This window comes from Entamoeba histolytica, genomic scaffold (assembly GCF_000208925.1).
Source record: "Entamoeba histolytica HM-1:IMSS scf_1104750516737 genomic scaffold, whole genome shotgun sequence".
Classification (NCBI taxonomy): Eukaryota; Evosea; order Mastigamoebida; family Endamoebidae; genus Entamoeba; species Entamoeba histolytica.
In genome coordinates, this window is record NW_001914968.1 from 25,335 (window position 1) to 49,569 (window position 24,235).

The following is a 24,235-nucleotide window of genomic DNA, read 5'->3' on the forward strand; positions in this document are numbered from 1 at the left end:
TAATTTGGAAAAATGGCAGTGTGAGAACTTTAACATTTCTGCGTTGTTTCACTTCAACATCACAATGTCTATTTAACAGTGCAATACAAAATGCCCTGACTTTCGATTGATAGTTTCTATTATCTACATATACGTTTCTCGTTACAACGGACATTATATATTATTTTAAAGTTATTCTTCTCATGTTCCAATTTGTGTTTTAAACTTTTTCTTGCGACATTTCTTTTTCTAATTTTTCTTCATTTTTATGATTTAAATGATCTTTCTTTATTTCTTTTCTTTCTAAAACCTCTTCCTATTTCTATATTCTTTTGTACTATTACTTTTTGTTCTTAACTTTATCTCTCTTCGTATCGTCTTCTTGTGTCATTGTTCCAAATTCTTATTCTTGCACTTTTTCTTCATATGTTCATTTCTTCTCTTTCTTTTCTGTTCATACCTATTTCTAACGATAACATATTGTTTGTTTAAATAATTTAATATTAAGTAGTGCTGTTTTGATTTGGATATGGCATTAACACTATTTTTGTTCTGATTTGTTTTTATCGTAAAAAATCCAAACTATATTTTATAAGTTATTTAATATATATGGACTAAATCAGAAACATCTCTATCGTTTTCTTTTTTGTTTCTTTTTGAATTTATATCCCTTCATTTCTCATATCCCTCTCCATATTTGAAATACTTTTCTTCACATTCTATTCTTCTCTCATTCATTGAAAATATCCTTTTAATAATTATTATCTCCATTTCTCAAAAGAAATAAACAAGTGAGTAACCTTTCAATAACAATTAAAACACTCTTCTCAACTCTATAACATCACCTCCATTTCCAATTTGTTTGTACTATATTAGTTTATGTTAATACTATAATTTTGTATTATTATACACACTCATACAAATCAATTTTATCATTTTTATTAAAGTGATGTTTTTGATTGAATATAAATTAAAAAAGAACAAAACACAATACTTAATTTCTTTGTTATTGTTTTTAAAATATCTCAGTGTCTCAAATAATTATTTAAACCACAATAAATTAAAGAAATGATTCTTTCCTTAATTGGCATGGAATTAATTGAGCTTAGCATTTGTAAAAACACAACAATAAATTATATGAACGAAATATTTAAAATGATTTGATTATTAAAATAAAACAATATATTAGAACAACATAAAATAAGTGTGTGACATTGTTCATTGAAATGGAAAAAGAACAACAGAAGTGTTATACTAAAATATATTTGATTAGTTATTTCAATGTTTATGAATTAAATTTCTTAATAATCATTCAAAAATTTTGAATGAATAAGTATAAAAATATTTTAGTAAATGAATTAACAAAGAATGTGGTAATCAACTTCTGGAATTTGCGTTAACATTTGAAATTTTTCTGTAGGATTTTCTTATAAATAAAGGAAATTGTTTAACTTAAGAATATTTTAATGTAACTCAATCTGTGTATTAACTAAAGTTTGTTTCAAAGAAGAAAAAAAACAAATCAGAAAAAAAAATGTCAGTCAATTTATTTAAGCATTTCTTCTAATCTATGTTTTTCTTTTAATAAACGAGCAAGTTCTTTGTCTTCTTTTTGAAGTTTTCTTTTTATTGAAAATTCATCTGACCTTATCTTTTTTGCCTCTGTTTTTTTAATTTGACCTGTTATTTTTGCAAGTTCTTTTCTTCTTTTTTCTGAAGACTGGATATTTGGTTTACCATTATGTTCGAGGAGATATTGCATTGTTTTTAATTTACGAGGAATTTTTAAATCATTTTCTTCTTTATATGGAAGGTCTTCTGGTTGGTGAGATTTAACTTCTGCATCTTTTCGTGATTGTGGACAAAAAGGGTCACATGTTTTGATTTTTGAATGTCTTGTCTTTGGCATCTGAATAAAAAGATTTTTCTTTTTAATAGTTATTGTGATAAATAACAAAAACAATCAAAGAAAAATCCGTTTAGTAAGAAAAGTAAATCAACATACATACAAATAGATAATTTTACATGAGAAACAAAAGATATAGTAAATAAAGTCATGATAAAGCTATACTTATTAAAAATGAGAGATATTGAAAAGTAGTATTACTTTCAAAATTCCTTATCAAATTGTTTATCTAATGAACTCTTTTCAATAATTTAGAGAACATGGGAAACAGTAATAGTACGTTGAAATTAGGAAACGAAAAATTATTAATTAAGAAAATACTTTCTACAGGAAGGAATTCAACGACCTATTTGACAGAACAAAGTTCATCATCTACCCTTCCTCATAATTTAGTTTGTAAAAGATTTGAACTTACTACATCTGAAATGATTGGTAAAATTACTGATGAAATTTCATTATTATCTCTTTGTACTAGAACACCAAATATCATTCAATACTATGGATATACTCAATTAACTGATTCTATGCTTTTATTTTCTGAATATTGTCCTTATACTATAGATGATGCTTTCTCTTTACCAATACCAGAAGAAACAATTATTGAAGTATTTCATGGAATTGCAAGTGCACTTGCTTTTCTTCATAGTCAGAAACCATCTATTACATATTTTAACCTTAGAAAAGAACATGTTTTATTATCAGAAGATTATACTGTAAAACTATGTGACTTTGGAAGTGCTCAACTATCAGAGACATTTTATTATAGAAAGCCAAACGATCATCAAATAATCAAAGAGTTTATTAATAATAATGTTAAGCCTGAATATCAATCTCCAGAAATGATATTATTATATGAAAATCAACCAATTAGTAGAAAAAGTGATATCTGGGCACTTGGATGTTTATTGTTTGAGACTGCAATTGGAACACCACCATTCTCTGCACCACTTTGCATTTCTGATGTAAAACAATTAGATTTAACTGATTACCAAATGTCAAAACGAATGAAATCTTTACTTAAAGAAATGCTTGTTTTTGATCAAAATAAACGGCCTAATATATACACTATCCTAGAACATTTTAGTCAAGTTGTTGAGTTTAATAACCCATATAAATCATTTATGAAAGAAACTGATGATGATATGGGTTCAACTCAGTCATCAGGAATTAAAACTCCTTCTTCACTATCACAAGATTCTAAACAATCTTTATTTTGGCAACTTCTTGATAAAAAACAAATTGATTGCTCTGTTGAAAAGAGTGTACTTGATACTTTTAATGAATTATAGATTTTTTTTGATTATAAAGTTTTAGTTGGTTTACTACTGTTATTATTATATTTTTTTTTTGAATTTCTTCTTAATATTTTGTTTATAAAATACTCATTATTAAAATATAATATATAAGGCAATTTTGTTTTATATATTTTAACGTCCTTTTAAAATACTTTAAATTTATGAATAGTATTTAAAACTTTTTTTTTATATAATTTAATCAGAAAACCGAATTAATATTATATTAAATAATGAAATTGATTTTTATTCTTCATTTTTTCTGATGAAGAAATTTTATAAAAGAAAATAAGATATGAATTGTTTTTTTCTTTGACATTTTTGAGATAAATTTAACAGGGTTTAATTCGAAATATAGAAATACAATCTTAAAAAACAAGATTCTTATCCATTTATTCTTATGACAAGTCTTGTTTTTATTCTTTTTGCTTTACAAACTTCTGCAATTATAACAACATACAACTTAGGCTGTAAAATAACATCTGTAAGTTCATCTGAGCAATACCAAATTGATAACGGTCAATTAGTATTAACTTTCTATTCAGATGATTCGTGTACACAAATTACAAGAAAAGAAGAGGTAATGACTATTCAAGCAAATTGTGAAATAACTCAATCTCAAATTAGTTGTTTAACTGAATCTACTAAAGAAAGAAAAGAATTTAATTATTGTGATTCTGGAAGAAGAAAACATGTTACTTATGGACTTGCCATTGGATATCCTTTTGCTGTTTTATGTTTAGCTGCTGTAAATCTTGGACTTGGAAGAAGAATTCCAATTATCAATATTTTCTTATCACCCTTTGTTTTCGCATCATTAGTTGTTATGTGTGATAGAATTATTTGTAAAAAAAATGATTTTGAAGTTATTGTATCATCAGGGATTTTTGTTTCAGCTTTGTTATTAGAATTAATTATAATATTTATAACACGTATCTTTTATAGAGACACAGATTTTTATAACAGAGTATTTGCTGCACATAGTATTTTAATGGAATTATGGAATGGAAATTTCAATCACAATCTCCCTGATATTTTGAATAGATATATCTCTGGAAAACCAGAAGGAAATGTTTATGGAGAATCTTATCATTATATAAGTAAAATATTAAATAAAAAATCTAATGGTGAATATCAACAAATTGATGAAGAAGATACTGATTATTCAAAACTACTTACAAAAACTACTTTTAAAACAACTCAAAGAATTTCTTATAAAAGTTGGGAAAAAAATACTACTAAATTACCTAAATTACCTACTAATTCAATGTTAAGAGTTACAATTGAAGAAGGTATTAGACTTTCTCCAGGTACAGTTCAAGCTCAAAATGAAGTATATGATAAAATTACTTCAATTTGTAAAAACAAAGATACAAATTATAGTGTTACAATAAATTGGGAAACACCATTTATTTATAAAAACTTTTATGTAGTGCAAAGTAGATTCTTAGATTTCTTATTAAGTTGGAAAATCTTTGGACTTCTGTATGTATTTTCAATGGCAGTTGGATTAAATTTATTGGTGGATTGTATTTGGAGATTCCTTGAAACACCATTTAAATTCAGAATGGAAAAAACAGTTTCTGTAGACAATGATTTACCAATGAAATGGTAATTTTCATCATCGTTTATAAGTGATTTTTCTTTAATAATATCTAGTTATATAAAACATAAAAATAGTTTTTTAATTTTAGAGTAATAAAAAAGAATAATAAAAATACAATGAATGAACTTATTGAAAAGAAAATAAACAATTCCAAAATCGATAAAAGAATTAAAAATAGTAAATATTCAAAGGTGAAAGATTAATGAAAATTTCTGGAAAAAAAATAATAGAAAATAATTTATTAAAAGAACCAGTGAAACTAAGAAAAAAACTAAAATTAAATATTGTTAAAAAATAAATGGTAGTTATCATATATATTGGAATATTTATTATTCAGTCTTTGGCTTGTGAATGTTTACATAAAATTTCAGAATTTCATTGTACACAATGTTCTGAAGGATGTTTTCTTCAATTACAAGATAATACAGAAACTGGTATTCCTTCATTAGTATGTAGTCAAAGTGCCAATGCATTAGAAAATTGTGAAGCTAGTGATAGTAGTGTTTGTATTAGATGTAAAGCAGGGTATAGATTAAATGGTAATTTATGTGATAAATGTAGGGAAGGATGTAATTATTGTAATTCTACACATTGTTATCAATGTGGTAAAAAAGAGGATGGTACACAACTTTATCTTTCTACTGATGAAAAGTCATGTGTTGATTGTTCATTATCGGAAAATGATGAGGCATGTGGAAGATGTCCAGCTGGAAAATATTTTGATATACAAAATAAAGTTTGTACTGAATGTATGGAGAATTGTGCACTATGTACTGACCAATATAATTGTTATCAATGTAATAATTATAAATTATTAGAAAAGAATGATGGAACAGAAAAGAATCCAGACAAATGTATTTCTATTAATAACTGTGCTGATTTAAAAGAAGATCATTGTGAAAGATGTAATGATGGATATAGATTAGAAGCTGGTAATTGTGTAGAATGTAGTAGTCATTGTAAAGTTTGTTATAAAGATAACAATGATAACCAAAATCATTGTACACAATGTGAAAAAGACTTTGTTCTTTATAAAGGAAAATGTTCAAAGAAGGATGCAATATTTTGTGAAGAAGGGTCTGATACTTATGGATGTTTACAATGTATGCGTGGTTATTTCTTTAATTCTAATTTAGAATGTGAAAAATGTAGTCCAGAATGTGGAAGTTGTGTTAGTGAAGCTACACATTGTCTTTCATGTGCTGATGATTATTATTTTGATAATACAGCTTGTGTTAAGAAAGATGATAATTGTGCTTTAGCTGATCAAGCAGGATGTAAAGAATGTAAAAATGATTTAAGTGCTGAAGGACAGAAGACACGAGGTTATTATGTTCCAACTGGAAAGCAAAGATGTGAAGAATGTGCTGAACATTGTAAATTATGTGAAGGAAAAGCAAATCATTGTACTGCATGTACAACGAATTATACTCTTAAGAGAGTTAGTGGTGATGAATTAGATGAAGAACACTCAGAATGTGAGTATATGGATGGTAATTGTGTTTCAACAGAAATGGGTTATTGTACTGAATGTAAACCAGGGTATTTCATTTCATCAGAAAGTAGCTCACAACAATGTATTAGTTGTCATAAGTCTTGTGCTACTTGTAAGAATAGTAATTCATGTTTGTCATGTAATAACGACTATTTCTTACCAAAAGATTTTAATAATGATAAAAATGAAAGTTTGTGTAGACCAAAAAGTGATATTAATATGACATGTCAAGCTGATGCTAATGGCTGTACAACTTGTAATGATGGATATTGGATTAATTTAGATGATGAATCAGCATATAATTGTAGTTTATGTCCGTCTGAATGTGAGACTTGTCAATATAGTTCAGCTAGTCAAATGCCAATTTGTACATCATGTCCTAGTGATAAAGAATATGTTAAAAATGGTAAATGTGCTCCATGTAATGAATTAAAGCATTGTGCTACTTGTTCAGGAGATAAATGTGCTACATGTGAAGATGGATATAAGTTAGATGCAGGATCAATGTCTTGTTCAAAAACCAATTGGGCATTAATTATTCCATTAGTAATAGTAGCTGTAATTATTATTGTTATACTTCTTCTTGTCCTTATAGGTATTATTTGGTGGAGAAGATCAAGAAGTGTTAAAGCAGAAACTGCAGCAATTAAACCATTCCACGTATCATCAGATCTTGAGTTAATTCTTCTTGAAGCAGATAATGAAAAATTCCCATTAAAAACAGATAAATGGGAATTAACATTTAATTTGGCTAAATCTAAAGCAATTGTTGACCAAGAGTATGAAGAGTCAGTTAATTTAGCTAATATGTCAAAGAAAGAATATTATTTTGAATTCCATTACACTCCATCTCATAGATATGATTTAGAAATTAATCCAAAAAGTGCAACATTAAAACCAGGAACTGCTATTCAAGTTACATTTAAGATTAAAATGTTATGTACTGCTTCTGTTAGTGATAATATTGGTATTTCTGCTATGGATGTTGATGATCAAAATAAAGAAACAGCTAAATTTAATATTACTATTGAATCTGATTTATCATTGAAATTAGACCATACTGAACTTAAACCAATTATGCCACCAATTGGAGAAGGTGCTTTTGGTATGGTATTTAGAGGAACTTATAGAGGAAGAGAAGTTGCTATTAAAAAGATGAAAGCAAGAAATTTAACACAAGAACAAGAAAAAGAATTTAATCATGAAGTATCTATGATGACTCAATTAAGACAAAATTGTGTTGTAGAATTGATTGGAGCAGTATATACCGAAGGAGAAATTGCTATTGTTACAGAATTTGCAGAATATGGATCATTAAGTAAGATTTGGGGAAAACAAGTCATTAGTTACCAATTAAAAGTCAAAATATTAGATGATATGGCTGTTGCATTGTCTTATCTTCATCAAAATTCAATTATTCATAGAGATGTTAAAGGTGAAAATTTATTAGTTTTCTCATTAAATCCTCGTTCACCAGTTTGTGCTAAATTAACTGATTTTGGTACTTGTAGAAATATTTCTGAAAGAAATTTGAGTGCTAAAGAATTATCACAAGGTATTGGAACACCTACTTATATGGCACCAGAATGTCTTCAAAATTCTACTGATTATTCATATCCAGTTGATGTATATGCTTATGGTATTGTATTATATGAAACATATGTAGAACATAATGCATATGATGGAGATGAAAGATTTAATCAACCATGGATGATTCCACAATTTGTTATTGAAGGTAATAGATTAGAAAAACCTGATGGTATTCCAGAAAATTATTGGGAATTAACAACTAAATGTTGGTCTCAAAATCCAGAAGATAGACCTAAATTTGTTGATATCTTAACTATCATAGAATCTTGGGGTGAAGACATTAGATATGCCCTTAATGTTGAAGGAGAAAAGAAAATGAATGGAAGTGACATATCTTCTAATTCTACCCCTTCTGTCCCTTCTAGTGTTCAAGAACAATCTGTCCCCTCTGAAGAACAACAAACAGACCCTCTCCAACAAAACTCTCAAAATGACTCTATACATAATCCTTCTCAACCAGAAAAAAATCAACCAGTGGCTTTGTCTTCAAGCTCTTCTAGCTCATCCAGTGAATAAAGATTGAATTGAACTTTTGTGGTATCTAATTTCTTAGTGTTAGTAATGTTATTATAAAATCAAAAAACAAATGACGTTGAGAAAGAATGATTTAAATCATTTTCTTATTTGATGTGTTAATAAAATGTATTTAACTATTTTAATAATATTTTGAACTTATAAACATCAAATTAAATTAAAATGGAAGAATTAATAAACAAGAACAACCAATTGATGATACTACTAAGAATTATCAATATTATTTAGGAAGTCTGAATAGAAAGAAACAAGAAGAAGAGAATTTGCAAAAATGAGAGGAATAGAAGAAATTCAACAAATAGAAGAATGGACAAATAGAAAAGTAGGAAATATACATTTGATTCTGATGTTGATGATTGGAATGTTAATAAATCAGTATTTGAAGAAAGAATAATGAATAAAGAACATATAATAATTATTATTGAAGATGAAGAAGGAAATAAATTTGGAGGATATGTTAATTCTAAAATTGATAAAATTGGTGATTTTATAAATGATTCACAATCATTTGTATTTTCATTAGAATCAAAAGGAAGAATGAAAGGAATGAAGAAATTCAATATTAAACAACCGCAATTTTCATTTTGATTATTTAATCAATTAAATATTCGTTTGTTTTCATTTAGACATGATACTGGTATTTATAAAGAAAATGATAAAACACAATCACATTGTAAACAACATTCATTTAAATATGAAGGAATATCAAAATGCACTTTGTGGAAAACAACATCCAAATCATTTCACACCAAAACGAATCATAGTAATTGAAATGATTCAATCTGAATTATTTTAAATAAAACCTAAAAATAAAAAAAGAGTGAATTGATAAAGTATTGAACAATACAATAATTAAATAAAGAGGAATTGAAAAACTATTTCTTTTTTTCAGAGGCTGGTGATACTAACTCTCTAAATATAGGTAAATCACTTGTTTCTTTATCATTGTCTGGAGTGAGTGCATCAAATGGAGAAACATGATTGAATTGATGAAACAAATTGTAGTGATGAGTACTAAACATCTCAGTTGTTGGAGATGATGATTGTGAGATATGACGTGCAGATGTAGGAGTAGAAAATAAAAGGTCAAGTTGTTGAGGAGGAAGAGAATTTGTGTATGACTTTGATGTACGATGAACTGGTTCTGAGGGAATATGTTTTTGTTTTGGAGATGTAATTTGAACGTATGATTGGTTCTGAGATGTATGAGGAAGAAGAGTAGAACTTTGACAATGTTTCTTTAATGTAGCCTTTTGTCTTCTATTTCTTTTTGATTCGATAGTTTCAGAGAATTCAACTACAATTAAATTCCCACACCACTCTTTTCCATTTTCCTTGTTAATTGCTTCAATTGCACTTTCCATTTGTTCATATTTCACAAAAGCAAACATTCCTTTAGAATTTTCAATAGTAGTAACTTTCTCAATATTTCCATAAACACTAAACTTTTGTCTGATCATATCTTCATTATCGTTTTGTTGGTTAAGATTTGAAATGTAAATTGTCATTTTGTCAAGATCTCCTTCTTTAATTTGAGATGATTTAGCCCATTCAATTACCCAATTTCTTTTATGTGGGTCATTTCTATTTCTTTTAGGAGCTTCTTCAACACATAATTTGGCATCTTCATGAGTCATGAACTTTACAAATCCACATCCTTTAGGTCTTTGTGTTTCTGTATCAACCATCATTGAAATATCCTTCACAGGACCGAATTGTTCGCAGTATTGTTTAAGTTCTTCTTTTTTAATACTTCCCATACGAGCAAAGAATAACGTAGTAGTACAATTTACTTTAATAGCTTTTTCCAATGATTCTTTGCTCATTGAACTTAGCTGTATCTTTTTTTGGATTTATTTTACCTTTTTTTTGTGAGTAGAGAAGATATTATATTAAAATGGTTTAAATACTATAATCTTATCTTTTGATTTTTTTATTTATATTCTTTTTTTAAAAAGAAAATAGACATTTGATTGTCAAGTGGACTTTAAAAATAAAATAATTACAGAGACTACCATTTATAAATAAAAAAGAGAAATTAAATCCCAAAACAAGAAATCTCATATTCAATTACATTAATAATCAAAAAAAGATAATATAAATTTTTTTCGAGTTTCTGTAAGTTGGTTAACAACTGACTGAAAAGGACTATTTTGAATGAGCAATCTCCAAGACTTTCCATCAACCTTAAGATCCAAAAATTGTTGTTTAAATCTAAACTTATCACTTTTTGATGAAAAGTTAATTTGACAATTTATTAATATCTGAAGAATAAAAGGAAATACATTTTCTATAAACTGATTCCTTGAAACAAATGTTTTAGAGGAAGAAGGTAAAATGTTATTAATTTTTTCTTTAATATCAATATTCATTTTAAATTGGGATTGTTTAGAAGAAATATAATGTAATTTCTTTACTGAATTAGAAGAACAATAAATAGGAAGAATAATAGAATGCATTGCCTTTAATTCATTAATAAGATCTGTTCTATAACTTGGTTTAATAGAATCAAAGATATCAGAATAACAAAAATTTGTATAAATATAATGAAGACGGTCAAGAGGTTCATTAAATAAACAATACCAATAAACCAAATCTTTAAGTTCATCATTACCAATAGAATATATTAACATTTCTTGTTCATTTGCAGTTTTAGAATAAAAGCGTTTAATTAATTGAAAAGGTTGAATAATATCTGAGTCAAGACAGAATTGACATAATCCATTTTGAATAAGATATAAACATTGAATTATATAAAAAATTGGTTCTTTAATAAATGAAAAGATATCAAATATTTTTTTAATTTGAGGTTTATTTAAATTTATTTTATCTTTTTTAATAGATGAGTTAAGTTTAAACATCATATATTCAATTCCATCTTTCATTGGAATAAATAACTCACATTCTGAAATTAATAATGTCATATCTGTTATTAATAATTCATTCATTCTAATAACAAATATTTGACTTAGATATTTTAATTGTGTTGTTAACATTTTTAATTGTTGTTTTGTTTCAATATCAAATTCATAAACTGTAATTTGTATTTCTTCTAAATCAATTGGATCATCTTTTGATTGTCCACGTTGTGTCTCTTGACATAATTCTTCAATTGTTGTTTCTTTCCATAATACATTTAATTCTCCACAAATATTTTTTAATTCAAATGAAATATATTCTAATAATACACAACATCTCTTTTTTATTCTTTCTCCATTTTGTGCTTCTTTTTTCTTTTTTAATATCCAATTTCCAATTAACACATCTTCTGTTCTTCTTATTTTCTCTTTTTCATTATCAACATTTATTATCTCTCGACTTTTTCTCTTTTTTCTTTTTGAGCCAAAAAAACAATCTATTGTCGTTTGATTTATTTCAAGAGCAGCAATCTTCTTTTTTCCTTTTCTTATGCCTCTCGTCCTTTTTACACCGCTCATTAAGAAAAAGCAGTTCAAATCCCTAATCATGTTCTCTCTTCTCAAAAAACATAATTAAAACCCCTTCATCTCTTCTTTTATTTCTATTTTTTGTTTTTTTTTTATAAAAATATTTATTTTTTTATAACATTTATTTTATTATTGTGTTATTTAACTAACCCTAACATGTGGTTATCTTTAAATCTAACTAGATTGAATTATTGATATGTCCACAACATCTGACTATTTTATTGAACTTGCTTCTCTTGATCCACAAATTCGAATTAGTGCTGCTCAATCAATTATCACCATTCTTAAAAAAGCAGAAAGTGAAATTAAAAATGGTGAACATAGTGAAGTTATGGTTTATTCATTGAATAGATTAATTAAGAGTTTAGGTTCATCACACGACTGTGCTCGTGATGGAAATTTATTATGTTTAATTTTACTTCTTCAAACATTCCCCTCTATCCAAGAGAGTTCTGTTGTAGATATTGCTACATCCACATTTACTACTACTGGTAATGCTCGTCAAGCATTAAGAGATGTACTCTTTGGAAGATTATGTACTTGTTTGGCTTTAATTAAAGCACAACGAGTTAATGAAACAGAAACTGTAGAATATATAATGAAAACTTTATTTTTCCTTGCTAATAAGAAGTCATATCTTTGTGAAGTAACAACTGAAGCACTTATTTTATTAATTCAAAATTCAAAAGGAAATATTAAAAGTCTTATTATTGCTTCTATAAATGAACATATGAAACAAGTGACTAAAGAGTCTATTCTTCCAATAGATGTTAGTCTTGTATGTCTTCAAAGTGCTCTTGAAATTAAAATTACTATTCCATCATGTTTTGAAAAAGGATTATTTAGTGAAGATGGTATTAATGCTATTCATTTAGCACTTAAAACAGCATGTGAGACAAGTGGTACTTCTCAAGTACCATTATTACATTATTTAATTCAATATTCCCGTAAAGAAAAACAATTTAAAAAATTAATGGAAGAAGTTCTACTTCCAATGAGTAAAGGAGAACGTATTTGTTACTCAATTTTTATGGCATTAAGTCAATGTTTTAAAGACTTTAATCAAGAAGATATTAATATTGTTTTACAACCCAAATTTGTTAAATTGTTACTTGCAATTTCATTAGTTAGAAGACATCCATTAAAGAAAGTTGTAGCACATTTATTAACAGTTATTGGACAAAGTACTAATTATGCATTTGATATAATTAAAAATCTTATTGGAGATGGAGGAAGTATTTATTTTGATCAAATAGCTGGTGTTAAAACTATATCTCGTTTATCTAAACTTCTTGAACCAGAAGAAAGTGATAAATTTATTCAGTTAATTATTACTCTTTTCGACAAAAAAGCTAATATTACTTGGCTACTTGAAATGATAGTTTACATTGCATTAGCTCCTAACATCAATAAAGAAACACATGATAAGATATTAACTTTATTATATGCTATTGCACATAAATATCCTCATGAATATCTTCACAAATTAATTAAAAATGAAAGTGCTACTCAAAGATATCTTCAATTATCTATGACAACACATAATAAAGATTATATAGCAGAAATGTTAAGTAATTTTACTGTATTATATGAATTTAAAAAACAACAAGAAGACAATAAAATACCAAAAGATTTTGAAAAAGCTATTAAAAAAAATGAAAAGAAACCAGTGTTCCAATTATTATTATACTTCCTTGTTTTGGATATTGATAATGAAAATGAAGAAAGTATTGAAGTATTAAATGATACTATGAAAGCATTATCTTCATTAGCAGCTAATGAAAATGATAAAGAAGCTAAAGAAGTATTAATTGATGTATTAATTGGATTATTAGGAAGAACAGAAAGTCAAATAAGAGGATTAGTTAATTTAGTATGGAAGGAATTACTTAAGACTATTGGAAAATGTATTAAAAACGTTATTGATGCAGTAATTAATTGTGAAGAAAATTTAGTTATTGAAGAAGATGATGAAAAAGATAATAAAAATGAAGAACCAAAAGAAAAAAATAAAAATGAAGACCTTGAAGAGAAAGAAATTGATGTATTTGATTTACTTGAAAATGAAGATGCACAAGAAGAAATTTTAATTCATAAAAAGATGAAAGAAATGGAGAAAAAGAAAAAAGAAACAAAAGAACAACGACAAGTCCAATTCCAATTTAGGGTTTGTGATTTACTTGAAACATTTTGTAAAGCAGAGTGTAATAATAAAGAATTTATTGAGTTTATTCCACTTCTTATTGAAGGTGCAGGTAATCTTTATAATAAATCAAGATTTTCATTAATTTATGAAAGATTATGTAAAATTTGTGAAGGAATTAGTAAACACGCTCCAATTACTAAAGAAATTACTGATGAATATATGAAAGAACAATTTATTATTTTTAGTGAATTACTTATTAAACAAAAAACTTCTCTTATTGCTCAAAGAGCATTAGGATTTTATATTAAATATGTAGAAAAAGGATATGCTTTACTTGCAGGTGAAGTTAAAAAGTATTTCATTTCACAAATTGAAAGAGAATTTAATAAGAAACGATGTTTACCATTTAAGGCTGTTGTTGTTAATATGAAAAGATCAGAATTACTTCAAGGAACTGATGTTATTAAAGTATGTGTTATTGGAGCTATGAAAACATCAAATATGTATTTAAGAATTGTAGCATTAGACTTTAGTTATTTCTTATTAAAGAAAGCTAATAATAAAACAAATTATGGAGAAATTGCTGAAATGTTAAATAAACATATTGAAGAATGGATGAAAGTAATTGTTGAACATTCAGAACAAAAGTATGCATTAAAAATTGCATTAGTTATGAATACTTTAATTCGTGGTATTGTTGATACTGGTATTACTTTTGATTCTAAATATAAAGATGTTAGTAAATATATTACTGATAGTTTAGAACAAATTCCTGCTAAAGCAGGTAATTTAAAGAAATTCTTAAAAGATATTCGAGAGAGTATTGATGGTCATACAAAATGATTGTCTTAATTTACTTGAGTTAATTTTAATTTTATTCTTTTAATAACATTTTTTTCTTAATTCCCTAAGGTTTGTTTTGTTTAAAAAAAAACTTCATTTTTCATTTTGTTGAATGCAAAGAGAAGAACCTCAATTTACTATGTTTGAAAGTCCTTCTGACTTTTATCCTACTAATGGACTTCCTGATAAAGAAACTGCATTTCTCTATTTTAGTGAAACTAATTTTTTTGCTCAAACTGGTGGTGATATTCGTCTTTCACCTGAAGAATATTCATTAGAAAAAATTCAGCCATTTAAAGTATTTGAATATAAACGAGAAGGTAAACAAAGTATATATTTAATTGTTAGAGTTGAAAACCAAGAAATGAAAGAAACCATTAAAGTTTGTTTAATTAATATTTAATATCACTTATTTATATAGTTTATTATTTACTTTATATTAGTATGCATTTTTTATTTGTGAAACTAACATTTATCCTGCTCCAACGTTAAGTGGTGTAATTTGCAATAGTATCGATAATATTATGGCAAGTGTTATTGATTTCTATGAACGAATTCAAGATTCTGTGAAAATAGACCCACTTAAAGGATATATATGGAATGGTGTTCCTGTTCCATTAGAAGATTTTACTACTCCTCTTCCTTCACAAAAAAACTTTCTTAGTGAAAGAAATGTTGCTGAAGCAATTAATTCTTTCTTAAAAACAAATCCTAAATAAATTTATTAATTGTGTTATTTATTTATTTTTTTTTTTGATATTCTTCATCAATTTTATTCTACTAAAGGAAGTACTTTTTACTATTTAAAATTCATTAAATATCTTTTGATTATTTTAAGTTAAAAGTCTATTTAATTAGATTAATTTTCAAATTACCTTTATAACTGAAAGGTTTAATTTAATAAGAAAAAAAATAATAAATATTCATCAATCAACCATTGAGTTAATAAATTTCATAATGTTATTAAGCTCATTTAACATTAAGTCTAATAATTTTGAATTTATTTTTCTTGGTCTAGCATATACGAAATAAATTGTTTCATCATTATGGAATGAATACATATTAATACAATATGTATCTTTATTAAAAAGGTAATAAAGAGCAAATTCTGGATGAGCAAATTCTCTGATAGATCCAATATTAGATACAATAAGAGATTTATTAAAGACTGAAGGAAGACGGTCTAATAATCCTTTTGCTTGATTAATTACATTTAAACAACAATCATATCTTTTTGTATATTCTTTTACTGCTTTATCTCCTTCAATAATATCTTTTAACTTATCACCATATCCTTTTGTTCTAATAAAACTACCACCATTATTTACATAAAAATGTCTTCTTTTAATTGGATCATTTGCAAATGAAGAATGTCTAGTATCAGTAGGACACCAAATAATTATTTCAGTATTATCAGGTAAATTATAAAATTTTTTAAAAGCACGTGTTTGACAAGTATTGATAATGGATTGAACACCAACTTTATATTTGTGACAAAATTTATCAACATTATTATAACAATATGATACTGTTTGACATATATTTTCATTATCATCAAATCCAGTGTCTGGATACCATCTACCTTCTTCTAAATGCCATGCCTCTGGTATAGAATTTAATTGTTCTTGTGTTAATGAATAATATGAAGTAACATCATAATCAAGAAGTGGGTCATCTTCAAAAGTACATTTCTCTTCAGTAATTACACTTCTAATAACATCAAAACAATTAAATATTGTTCTACCATCACAAAGAGAATGTGAAGTAAAAAGTTCTATTCTAAATAGATTTCCTTTTTGACTCCATTCAATATAATATAAAAGACCTGATGTTGTCATAAGGTTCTTATTTGAACAACGAATTTCTCTTTTATCTTCAAAAGGAACTTCCTTTAAATATTCTTTTTCATTTTGAATTAACCATTCATCATTTGCTTTATACCACCAATATTGTTCATTAGCATCTTTTGAACCAAATGGAGTTTTTTTAATATCTATTTGATCATTTATATCAACCTTTTCTGGTTTTGCAAAAAGTTTAAATGGAGTATATTGTTTAAGTACATGAGGTAAATTTCTTTTAAATTTGTTAATATCAATATCTTCAAATAAGTCACTTACAGATATCCACATACTAATTAATGGCCATTCATTGTAATTCATAGGACGTACTTTCTGTATCATTAATACTTCTTTTACAATTAACAAATACTAGTTAAAATTAAAATGTTACTAACATAAATTGTTTTTTATTCTCTTTAAATTTTAATAGTATTGTTAAACTATATATCTAGTTAAAACTCAATCTTTTCTATCAATAAATTATTTAATTGAGTCATCAATTATTTTCTTTATTTATGACTTTAACTATTATATTTTCTCTCTTCCTCTCTGAAATATAACAAAAATGATAAATAAAAAAAATCTCATCTATAACTTTTCTTTTTGTTTTAGTTTTTGTTTTCTTATTTTGAAACAAAACCCTTTTTTTTTTTTATAAAAAAAGTGAAGAATTAATTTTTTATAGTTTTTTTAAACTATAAAAAAAGTAAAAAATATAAAAAAAGAATAGTTTTATTAATAGAAGAAAAAAAAGTAAAAAAAGGAAAATTTTTATGAGTTGTCGTATAAAAGCACTCTAAAATCAAAATCATCTAGTAAATATCGAGAGGCATGGCTGAAGATAATCCACAATTTCCAACCAAAATAAAAACATTATCATTAGAAATATTAACAATTTTATATTCAAGAGATTTAACACATGAAGAATTAGTTTCATTTAGAAAAAGATTAATGGATATATTTAATGAATTCCAAAAACAAGCATTCAGCAATTATAGTGCTGATCATATTCTTCAATTAGAAGCAAAAATTAAACAACAACAACAAGCTCAATATGAAGCTTTGGAAAAAGAACGGTCTGCTAGGATTGCTGCTCTTCAAGAAAAAACTTGTTGTATTTGTGGGAAGAAAAGTAGTGATTGGAAAAAAGGAGTTAATCCTGATGAATATTATTGTACTCCTTGTAGCTTAAATTTTACTAAAAAAGGAGATGAAAATAGAATGGTTATGGAACGTCCTCTTCAATGATTGTTTTGTTTAACAAATTCAATTTTTTATTTGTATATATTTTTTATAGTTTAATTATAATAAATTTTATTATTAATTATAACTTAAAAAAATATTGAAAATTATAAAAATAAATTTAGAAAATTCTAAATTTAAAAAAAAAGAGATAAAAATAGAATAAAAATCGTAAAGGAAACTATAAATAAAATACTCTTGAAAAATTTTTGAAATTAAAAAATTTAAAAAAGAAAAATATTTAAATGTAATATTCAAAAAATTCAAAGATAAGTTATTTATTATAATAATTAATTAAATTAATTATAATAATTATTATTTTATTTTTTAATATTAAAAAAAAATACATTTCGTAAACAGAAAAAGAGAATTATAAAACAATAATAAAATATAATAAAAAATAGTTTATCTTTAAATTTTTAGATATAAACATATTTTTTTTTTTATTGTGTTTAATTAAATTAGTAAACCATTTTTTTATAATTAAAAAGATAAGATTTAATAGTTCTTGTGTCTAATATGACAACTTGCTTTACACCAAATAATTGTTTTGAAACAGTAGTTTCTCAACATCGAGGAATAGTTAGTGGAATACCAGGAAGAAGAGCAATTACATCACAACATTCAAGAACAATTAATGAAGCAAATATAGTAGAATTAATTATAGAAAATACACAAGGAGGAAAAATTTATGATATTATTGAAATATTATTAAAAATATTTGAAACAACACCAAATCAATTAAATAAAGAAAATTATATTTTTGAAGAAAGTATTCAATTAGTTGGATTAATTGAAAAATATGTAAATTATTTTTATAATGAAAATACATCAAATAGTGTTGAAATTATAATAAGATTAAATTATTTAATTATTTGTATGTTAGAAGATCTAATTCATTTTATAGAAATAATTATGGATTGTTATACATATCATAATTGGAATAATTGTTATTCTTTATCACTAAGTCTTCTTGGATTAAAGTCATTAATTATACCATTAATTCATATAGAAAATGTTTTAGACTCATTAACTTCTCTTCAATTTAATTTTCCACTTCAACATAGAAAAAATAATAATTTATCTGTTCCAACTCATCCAACAACTTCAGTTATTAATTCTTCTATTAATTTTATTCCATCAACTAGTTTAACTCCTCAAAAAGAATTTTTTAAACCAAAATTTAATAGAGTCCAATCAGAATGTTTAACTAAATCAACACATTCAAATACAATTCTTATTGAAGATATTATTTCTCAATATAAAATTCTTAATACAATTTGTATTGAAAAACCTTCTGATTGGAAAAATTCATTAGAAACTTGTAAAAAAACTTTAGAAGGAAAACTTATTCTAAATGGAATGTCTAAATATCAAAAGAGTTATGATGATTATTCAATTAAAATGTCTAAAATTGCACATATTTATTATTGTGGTTATTGTTCTAATCCAGAATATTATTCAAGGTCTTATTCTTGGTTACCTTTACTTTATGGTTTAACTAAAGAAGATTTTTTTGGTGCATTAATTCATTTAATAAAAGAAGATAATAAACGTTTATTAAGTGTTGGATTTCTTTTAGAACATTGGCGTAAAGTTCCAAGAGCATTTGAAAGTAAATTTATGAATATGATGTATAAAATTTTTATTAATATCGAAAAAATACATAAACGTAGTAATTCAACTACTTCTTTAGTTCTTTCAATGAAAGAAGAATATGAATTACCTATCTTTAAAAGATGTATTTGGAGATATCCACCACAATATTTTTATATATTATTAAATCCTAGATTTGTTGCACAAAAATTAACTGAAGCACATGTTGGTATTTTTACTAAATGTCCACCTCGTGCAATTTTTTATTCAAAACAAATGAGAAGAGCTGGAATTGGAGCAACTGATTTAAAAAAGAAAGTTGATATTTTGGCATATTGGGTCTCTCAATCATTATATGAAAGCGTTCAAAACCCATTATTAAATAAAGAATTTCATGAATATTTCATTGAAATAATTTCACAATTGTATTGGTTACGACATAATCTCCTTGCAACTTTGGGACTTTCTATTGGGTTTTCTTCTTTTAGACTAAATAAATTCGAGAAACCAATACTTCGTAATGATATGACTAAACTTAGAAATTGGGTTAATGAATTGACTGACCCAAAAGATGGATCATATCCTAATTTAATTACTGCAATGAAAGAATTAGGAAATCCATGTATTCCTTATTTTGGTAGTTTCCAAAATATTTTTGAAAAAGTATTAAGTGCTGACATTCAAGATGTTGGTGTATTGTATTTAAATATTGGTAAAGCTACTGAAGAAACACGTAGAAATAGAATTAAATGGAGTGATCTTATTTATGAAGATTCAACATATGTTAATAGTGCATTTGAAATATCATTTAATGAATGGTGTGAAACTCCATGGAGTGATAGTAAATTATTTGATTCTATGGTAAAGTCAACTAAGTTTAGAGTACTTCATAAGAATCAAGATATTCCAAGAAGAAAAAAATGTATCATCAATTTGAAAAAAACAAAGAATGGATTTATGGTTCAACCAACAAGTATTTGTCGATATACAAAATATTCTCCTCTTCTTTAGTTCAATTATTTTATTTAAATTTTATAATTTCTTTTATATCAAATTTTTATTTTGAAGTTGTTTATATTGTTTTTCAATTAATTTGTCGAACAAAAGAGATTCATTACTAGAATCACCACAGAATATATAAAATTAATAAATTTAGTACCAGTAGATATTGATTTTTCTATTTCTTGTTATTTATTTGAGATTATTATTTTCATTCTCTTCAGAATCATGTTCATGAAGTATTTCTATATTTTATATTCACCTATATTGTATCTATATTATTTCATTATGTTTTTCATGTTATTATTCATTTTATCTTTTATCATTATTTAAAAATGCAATTATAATATCTTATTCTTTGATTGTATTTACTATTCATTCTTTTGTTTATTGGAATTATATTGTAATTTAATTTATTCTATTAATTTGTCTTATGTTATTTTAGTGAATGTTATCCATTTCTACTGTAGTAATAAATATTATTTTTATCATTTTATCTTTTATAACTATCAATTTGTCATATCATTTATTCTTCTTTATTTTATCCTCTATATAAATATATTGTATTTCATTAAATATTCACTTTTATTGATTATTTATTGTTTCATTTCATTGAACATTTCTTTATTTTTATTCTTCTTTTGTTTTTACAACTTTCATTTGTGTTGTTTAGTTTCATTTTAATTCTCTATTATTTCATTATATTTTTTTTTATATTTTCTATTTGTTATTTTCATCATTGGAATATTCATTTATTAATTCATGTTTAATTCATATTTTCTTATTTACATTATAATTTATTATTATATGTTCATTTCTTGTTATTTTATAATTACAAATAATACAATATTTCATTTATTATTTGATGTAATTATTGATTTGTTAATTCATACAAATATTATTTCTTTCATTAATTATATTGTTTATATTCATTTCTTTTTATATTAATATGCTTCATTATTTTATTTGTTATTTTTTTATCATTTCATTCAATGTCAATTTATTACTACATTTCATTTTATTTGTTATTTAAACTACAAATAATGAAAAAATAGAGAATAGAAATATAATAAATGATAATAATGATGTATGAAACACAAACAAATGAAAGTTAAAAATAAAACAAATAACAAAATAAACAATAATTAATAGTAATGAAATAACAAAGGTGAAAATACAACAGATAATATAAACAAGAAGAATACAAGAAGAATATAATAACAACACAGAATAGAATATTATCATTTTCATAATAGATAGAACAAGAAATAAGAAATAGAAAAGAAACAACAAATAAGAACAAATAGAAATAACAATGATATGAATAAGAATATTGAAAATGACATAATAGAATAAATTTCAAATATAAACATAAAGAAGAAATAATGATTTACAAATAAATAGAAAATGAATAAAACAAAAGAATATAATAAGAAATAATATAAAACAATAAGAAATGTATGATCAAAGAATGATAAATGATAATAAAATAAAAACATAAAATAAGAAACATAAAATACAATACTAACAGAAGAAATAGAATACAATGAATAAGAATGAATAATAATTGCAAATAACTGTTAAAAATTAATAAAATTTAGATAATTTCAAATATAATAGAAATTAATAACAAATAACATCTAACAAATAATAAAATAACAAATAAGATAAAGAAAAAAGAAGAAGAAATAACGAATGAATAATTACAATACAGAATAAAAGAAGAATAAGAATGAAAATAGAGAAAATAACAGAATAAAAACATAACAATATAATATTATATTATACAATAAGAAAATTTAATTAACAATGTAATTATGAATATTTCAACGAAATAAATATGAAGAAAATAATAATAAAATACAAACAAATAAAGTGAAATATGAATAATAATAATGAAAATAAAGTATAATATGAATAAATAATAACAAAATGATAAATATCTAATTAAAATAGTATTTGAAAATACATGAAATAAAATAAAAGAATCAATGAAAAATAATAAACAAACAACAATATAAATTAATAAAGAATATAAAAAGAATAATAATATAGATTATATTCAAATAAAATAATATAAAGAATAAGAAAGAGAATGAAAATAAGAAAAGAATATAAAATAAACATACAAATAAACAAGCAAAATGAAATATTGAAAATAAATAAACAAAGAAATAATAAATGAAAATAAACAATACATAAAACAAATACTATTCAAATAAAATAAACAAATAACATAAGAATTAATAAAGAAATATTAAAGAATGAAAATATTAATCTGAAAATGAAGAAATAAATGAATAAACATAAAATACGAGAATAATGTAATGAAGAAGAAATAAAAGAATAATAAAATGAATAAATGTAATTAATTCAACAATAGAAAGAATAAATAATAAAATAAATAACAAAGATAAAACAAAGAAAGATAATGAAAATAAAATAAATAACAAAGAACAAATGAGATAATTCAATGAAAAATAAATAAGAAAATAAAGAAAAAGAAGATAGAAATGAATAAAATAATAATTAATCATTCTTATTGTACTTTTTATTTATTTTAATATGAATGAAATGATATTATTTGAAATGTGAATATTCTATATTCATTTGTTAATTATCATTATTTTATCATTATTTCTTTGAATGTTTATTTTATCTTTTATTTTGTTAAAAACATTAACCATTTTAAAACATTTATTTTATTTCTTTTCAATTATCCCTTATTTTCTCTCTTTTATTCTTTTTGACGAACTGACACCTTGGGATAAATGTTCTATTTGAACTTATCATTTCTCCATTTCTCATCATCTTCTTCTCAATAACTTCAGACAATTTTGTTAAATTTAATTTGGAAATAAATCTACATCGGTTTTTGTCTATCGTTGATACTTCGTCTTATGGTATAAATAAGCTATTCATTCCATACCATAACAAGAAGAACCAACTGAATAGCTGACCTTTATAAAAGTACAACCAAATATAATATTCTAATAATCATCAAATGCCTTTAAGAAGATAGGTATTTTCTATTCACCATCTTCTAGATACTCTTATGTGCTTCTGGAGGGATTTCATTAAACAAATTACTCTTTGTTGTGACTTACACAATGAAATCACTTTAAAAATAAAAGTAAATGACTTAAATATGAAACGAGAGAGTGTAGAATATTCAATAATGACTTTTGACATGTTTCATATTTATTCAATAATTAAAGTCATAATCAAATAGTAATAAATATAGTAATAATATAATAATAATAAAATAAAATAAAAAGAGAAAAGTCATAAAATGATAAGAAGAATCAAAACAAATATAAAGAATTAATGAAAAAGAATAATACAAATGAAACTCTTTTCTAATTGAAAATAAACATTTTAATGTGAATATTAACATGTTTCAATCATTTTGTGATGATTTATATCTATTTTATTAAATTGTATTTAATTTATGTGAATTTATCTTTTGAATAATTATGAAATGAATAATATGATATTCATTATATTAATTATTGATAATATTAATGAATGAAAAATGAATTGTTATTTTAATTCAATATTCAATTAGTCATATTTAATAATAACAAATAATCCAATAAATTACACAATAAACAATAAACAATGATTAAATGAATAAATGATAAAAGAAAATATAATAAAATGAATGAGAATGAATAAAATAATAAATCACAAAGATGTAATAAAATATGAAAAGAAGAA

General features: G+C 24.2%; 11 protein-coding genes across 11 annotated transcripts; 7 read left to right on the top strand and 4 right to left on the bottom strand.

The window, feature by feature from the left end:
* Positions 1–1,525: 1,525 nt before the first annotated feature.
* EHI_030390 (uncharacterized protein) lies at positions 1,526–1,888 on the bottom strand (the record flags this gene model as incomplete). Its single annotated transcript, XM_644728.1, has 1 exon — positions 1,526–1,888. The coding sequence occupies one exon, from the start codon at positions 1,886–1,888 to the stop codon at positions 1,526–1,528; it is 363 nt and encodes a 120-aa protein (XP_649820.1).
* A 257-nt stretch (positions 1,889–2,145) lies between these two features.
* Positions 2,146–3,174, top strand: EHI_030400 (protein kinase domain containing protein; the record flags this gene model as incomplete). Its single annotated transcript, XM_644727.1, has 1 exon — positions 2,146–3,174. The coding sequence occupies one exon, from the start codon at positions 2,146–2,148 to the stop codon at positions 3,172–3,174; it is 1,029 nt and encodes a 342-aa protein (XP_649819.1).
* Positions 3,175–3,760: 586 nt separating this feature from the next.
* Positions 3,761–4,792, top strand: EHI_030410 (uncharacterized protein; the record flags this gene model as incomplete). Its single annotated transcript, XM_644726.2, has 1 exon — positions 3,761–4,792. The coding sequence occupies one exon, from the start codon at positions 3,761–3,763 to the stop codon at positions 4,790–4,792; it is 1,032 nt and encodes a 343-aa protein (XP_649818.2).
* A 289-nt stretch (positions 4,793–5,081) lies between these two features.
* EHI_030420 (tyrosine kinase, putative) lies at positions 5,082–8,384 on the top strand (the record flags this gene model as incomplete). Its single annotated transcript, XM_644725.1, has 1 exon — positions 5,082–8,384. One exon carries the CDS (start codon positions 5,082–5,084, stop codon positions 8,382–8,384), a length of 3,303 nt encoding a protein of 1,100 aa, XP_649817.1.
* An 893-nt stretch (positions 8,385–9,277) lies between these two features.
* On the bottom strand, positions 9,278–10,228 carry EHI_030430 (RNA recognition motif domain containing protein; the record flags this gene model as incomplete). Its single annotated transcript, XM_001913760.1, has 1 exon — positions 9,278–10,228. One exon carries the CDS (start codon positions 10,226–10,228, stop codon positions 9,278–9,280), a length of 951 nt encoding a protein of 316 aa, XP_001913795.1.
* A 249-nt stretch (positions 10,229–10,477) lies between these two features.
* EHI_030440 (uncharacterized protein) lies at positions 10,478–11,839 on the bottom strand (the record flags this gene model as incomplete). Its single annotated transcript, XM_644722.2, has 1 exon — positions 10,478–11,839. The coding sequence occupies one exon, from the start codon at positions 11,837–11,839 to the stop codon at positions 10,478–10,480; it is 1,362 nt and encodes a 453-aa protein (XP_649814.2).
* A 205-nt stretch (positions 11,840–12,044) lies between these two features.
* Positions 12,045–14,837, top strand: EHI_030450 (uncharacterized protein; the record flags this gene model as incomplete). The annotated part of the gene is made up of 1 exon (XM_644721.1): positions 12,045–14,837. The coding sequence occupies one exon, from the start codon at positions 12,045–12,047 to the stop codon at positions 14,835–14,837; it is 2,793 nt and encodes a 930-aa protein (XP_649813.1).
* Positions 14,838–14,949: 112 nt separating this feature from the next.
* EHI_030460 (uncharacterized protein) lies at positions 14,950–15,556 on the top strand (the record flags this gene model as incomplete). Its single annotated transcript, XM_001913761.1, has 2 exons — positions 14,950–15,219; positions 15,281–15,556. The coding sequence occupies 2 exons, from the start codon at positions 14,950–14,952 to the stop codon at positions 15,554–15,556; spliced, it is 546 nt and encodes a 181-aa protein (XP_001913796.1).
* Positions 15,557–15,763: 207 nt separating this feature from the next.
* EHI_030470 (uncharacterized protein) lies at positions 15,764–17,020 on the bottom strand (the record flags this gene model as incomplete). Its single annotated transcript, XM_644720.1, has 1 exon — positions 15,764–17,020. The coding sequence occupies one exon, from the start codon at positions 17,018–17,020 to the stop codon at positions 15,764–15,766; it is 1,257 nt and encodes a 418-aa protein (XP_649812.1).
* Positions 17,021–17,509: 489 nt separating this feature from the next.
* EHI_030480 (uncharacterized protein) lies at positions 17,510–17,926 on the top strand (the record flags this gene model as incomplete). The annotated part of the gene is made up of 1 exon (XM_644719.1): positions 17,510–17,926. The coding sequence occupies one exon, from the start codon at positions 17,510–17,512 to the stop codon at positions 17,924–17,926; it is 417 nt and encodes a 138-aa protein (XP_649811.1).
* Positions 17,927–18,439: 513 nt separating this feature from the next.
* EHI_030490 (uncharacterized protein) lies at positions 18,440–20,527 on the top strand (the record flags this gene model as incomplete). Its single annotated transcript, XM_644718.1, has 1 exon — positions 18,440–20,527. One exon carries the CDS (start codon positions 18,440–18,442, stop codon positions 20,525–20,527), a length of 2,088 nt encoding a protein of 695 aa, XP_649810.1.
* Between the last annotated feature and the right edge of the window lie 3,708 nt (positions 20,528–24,235).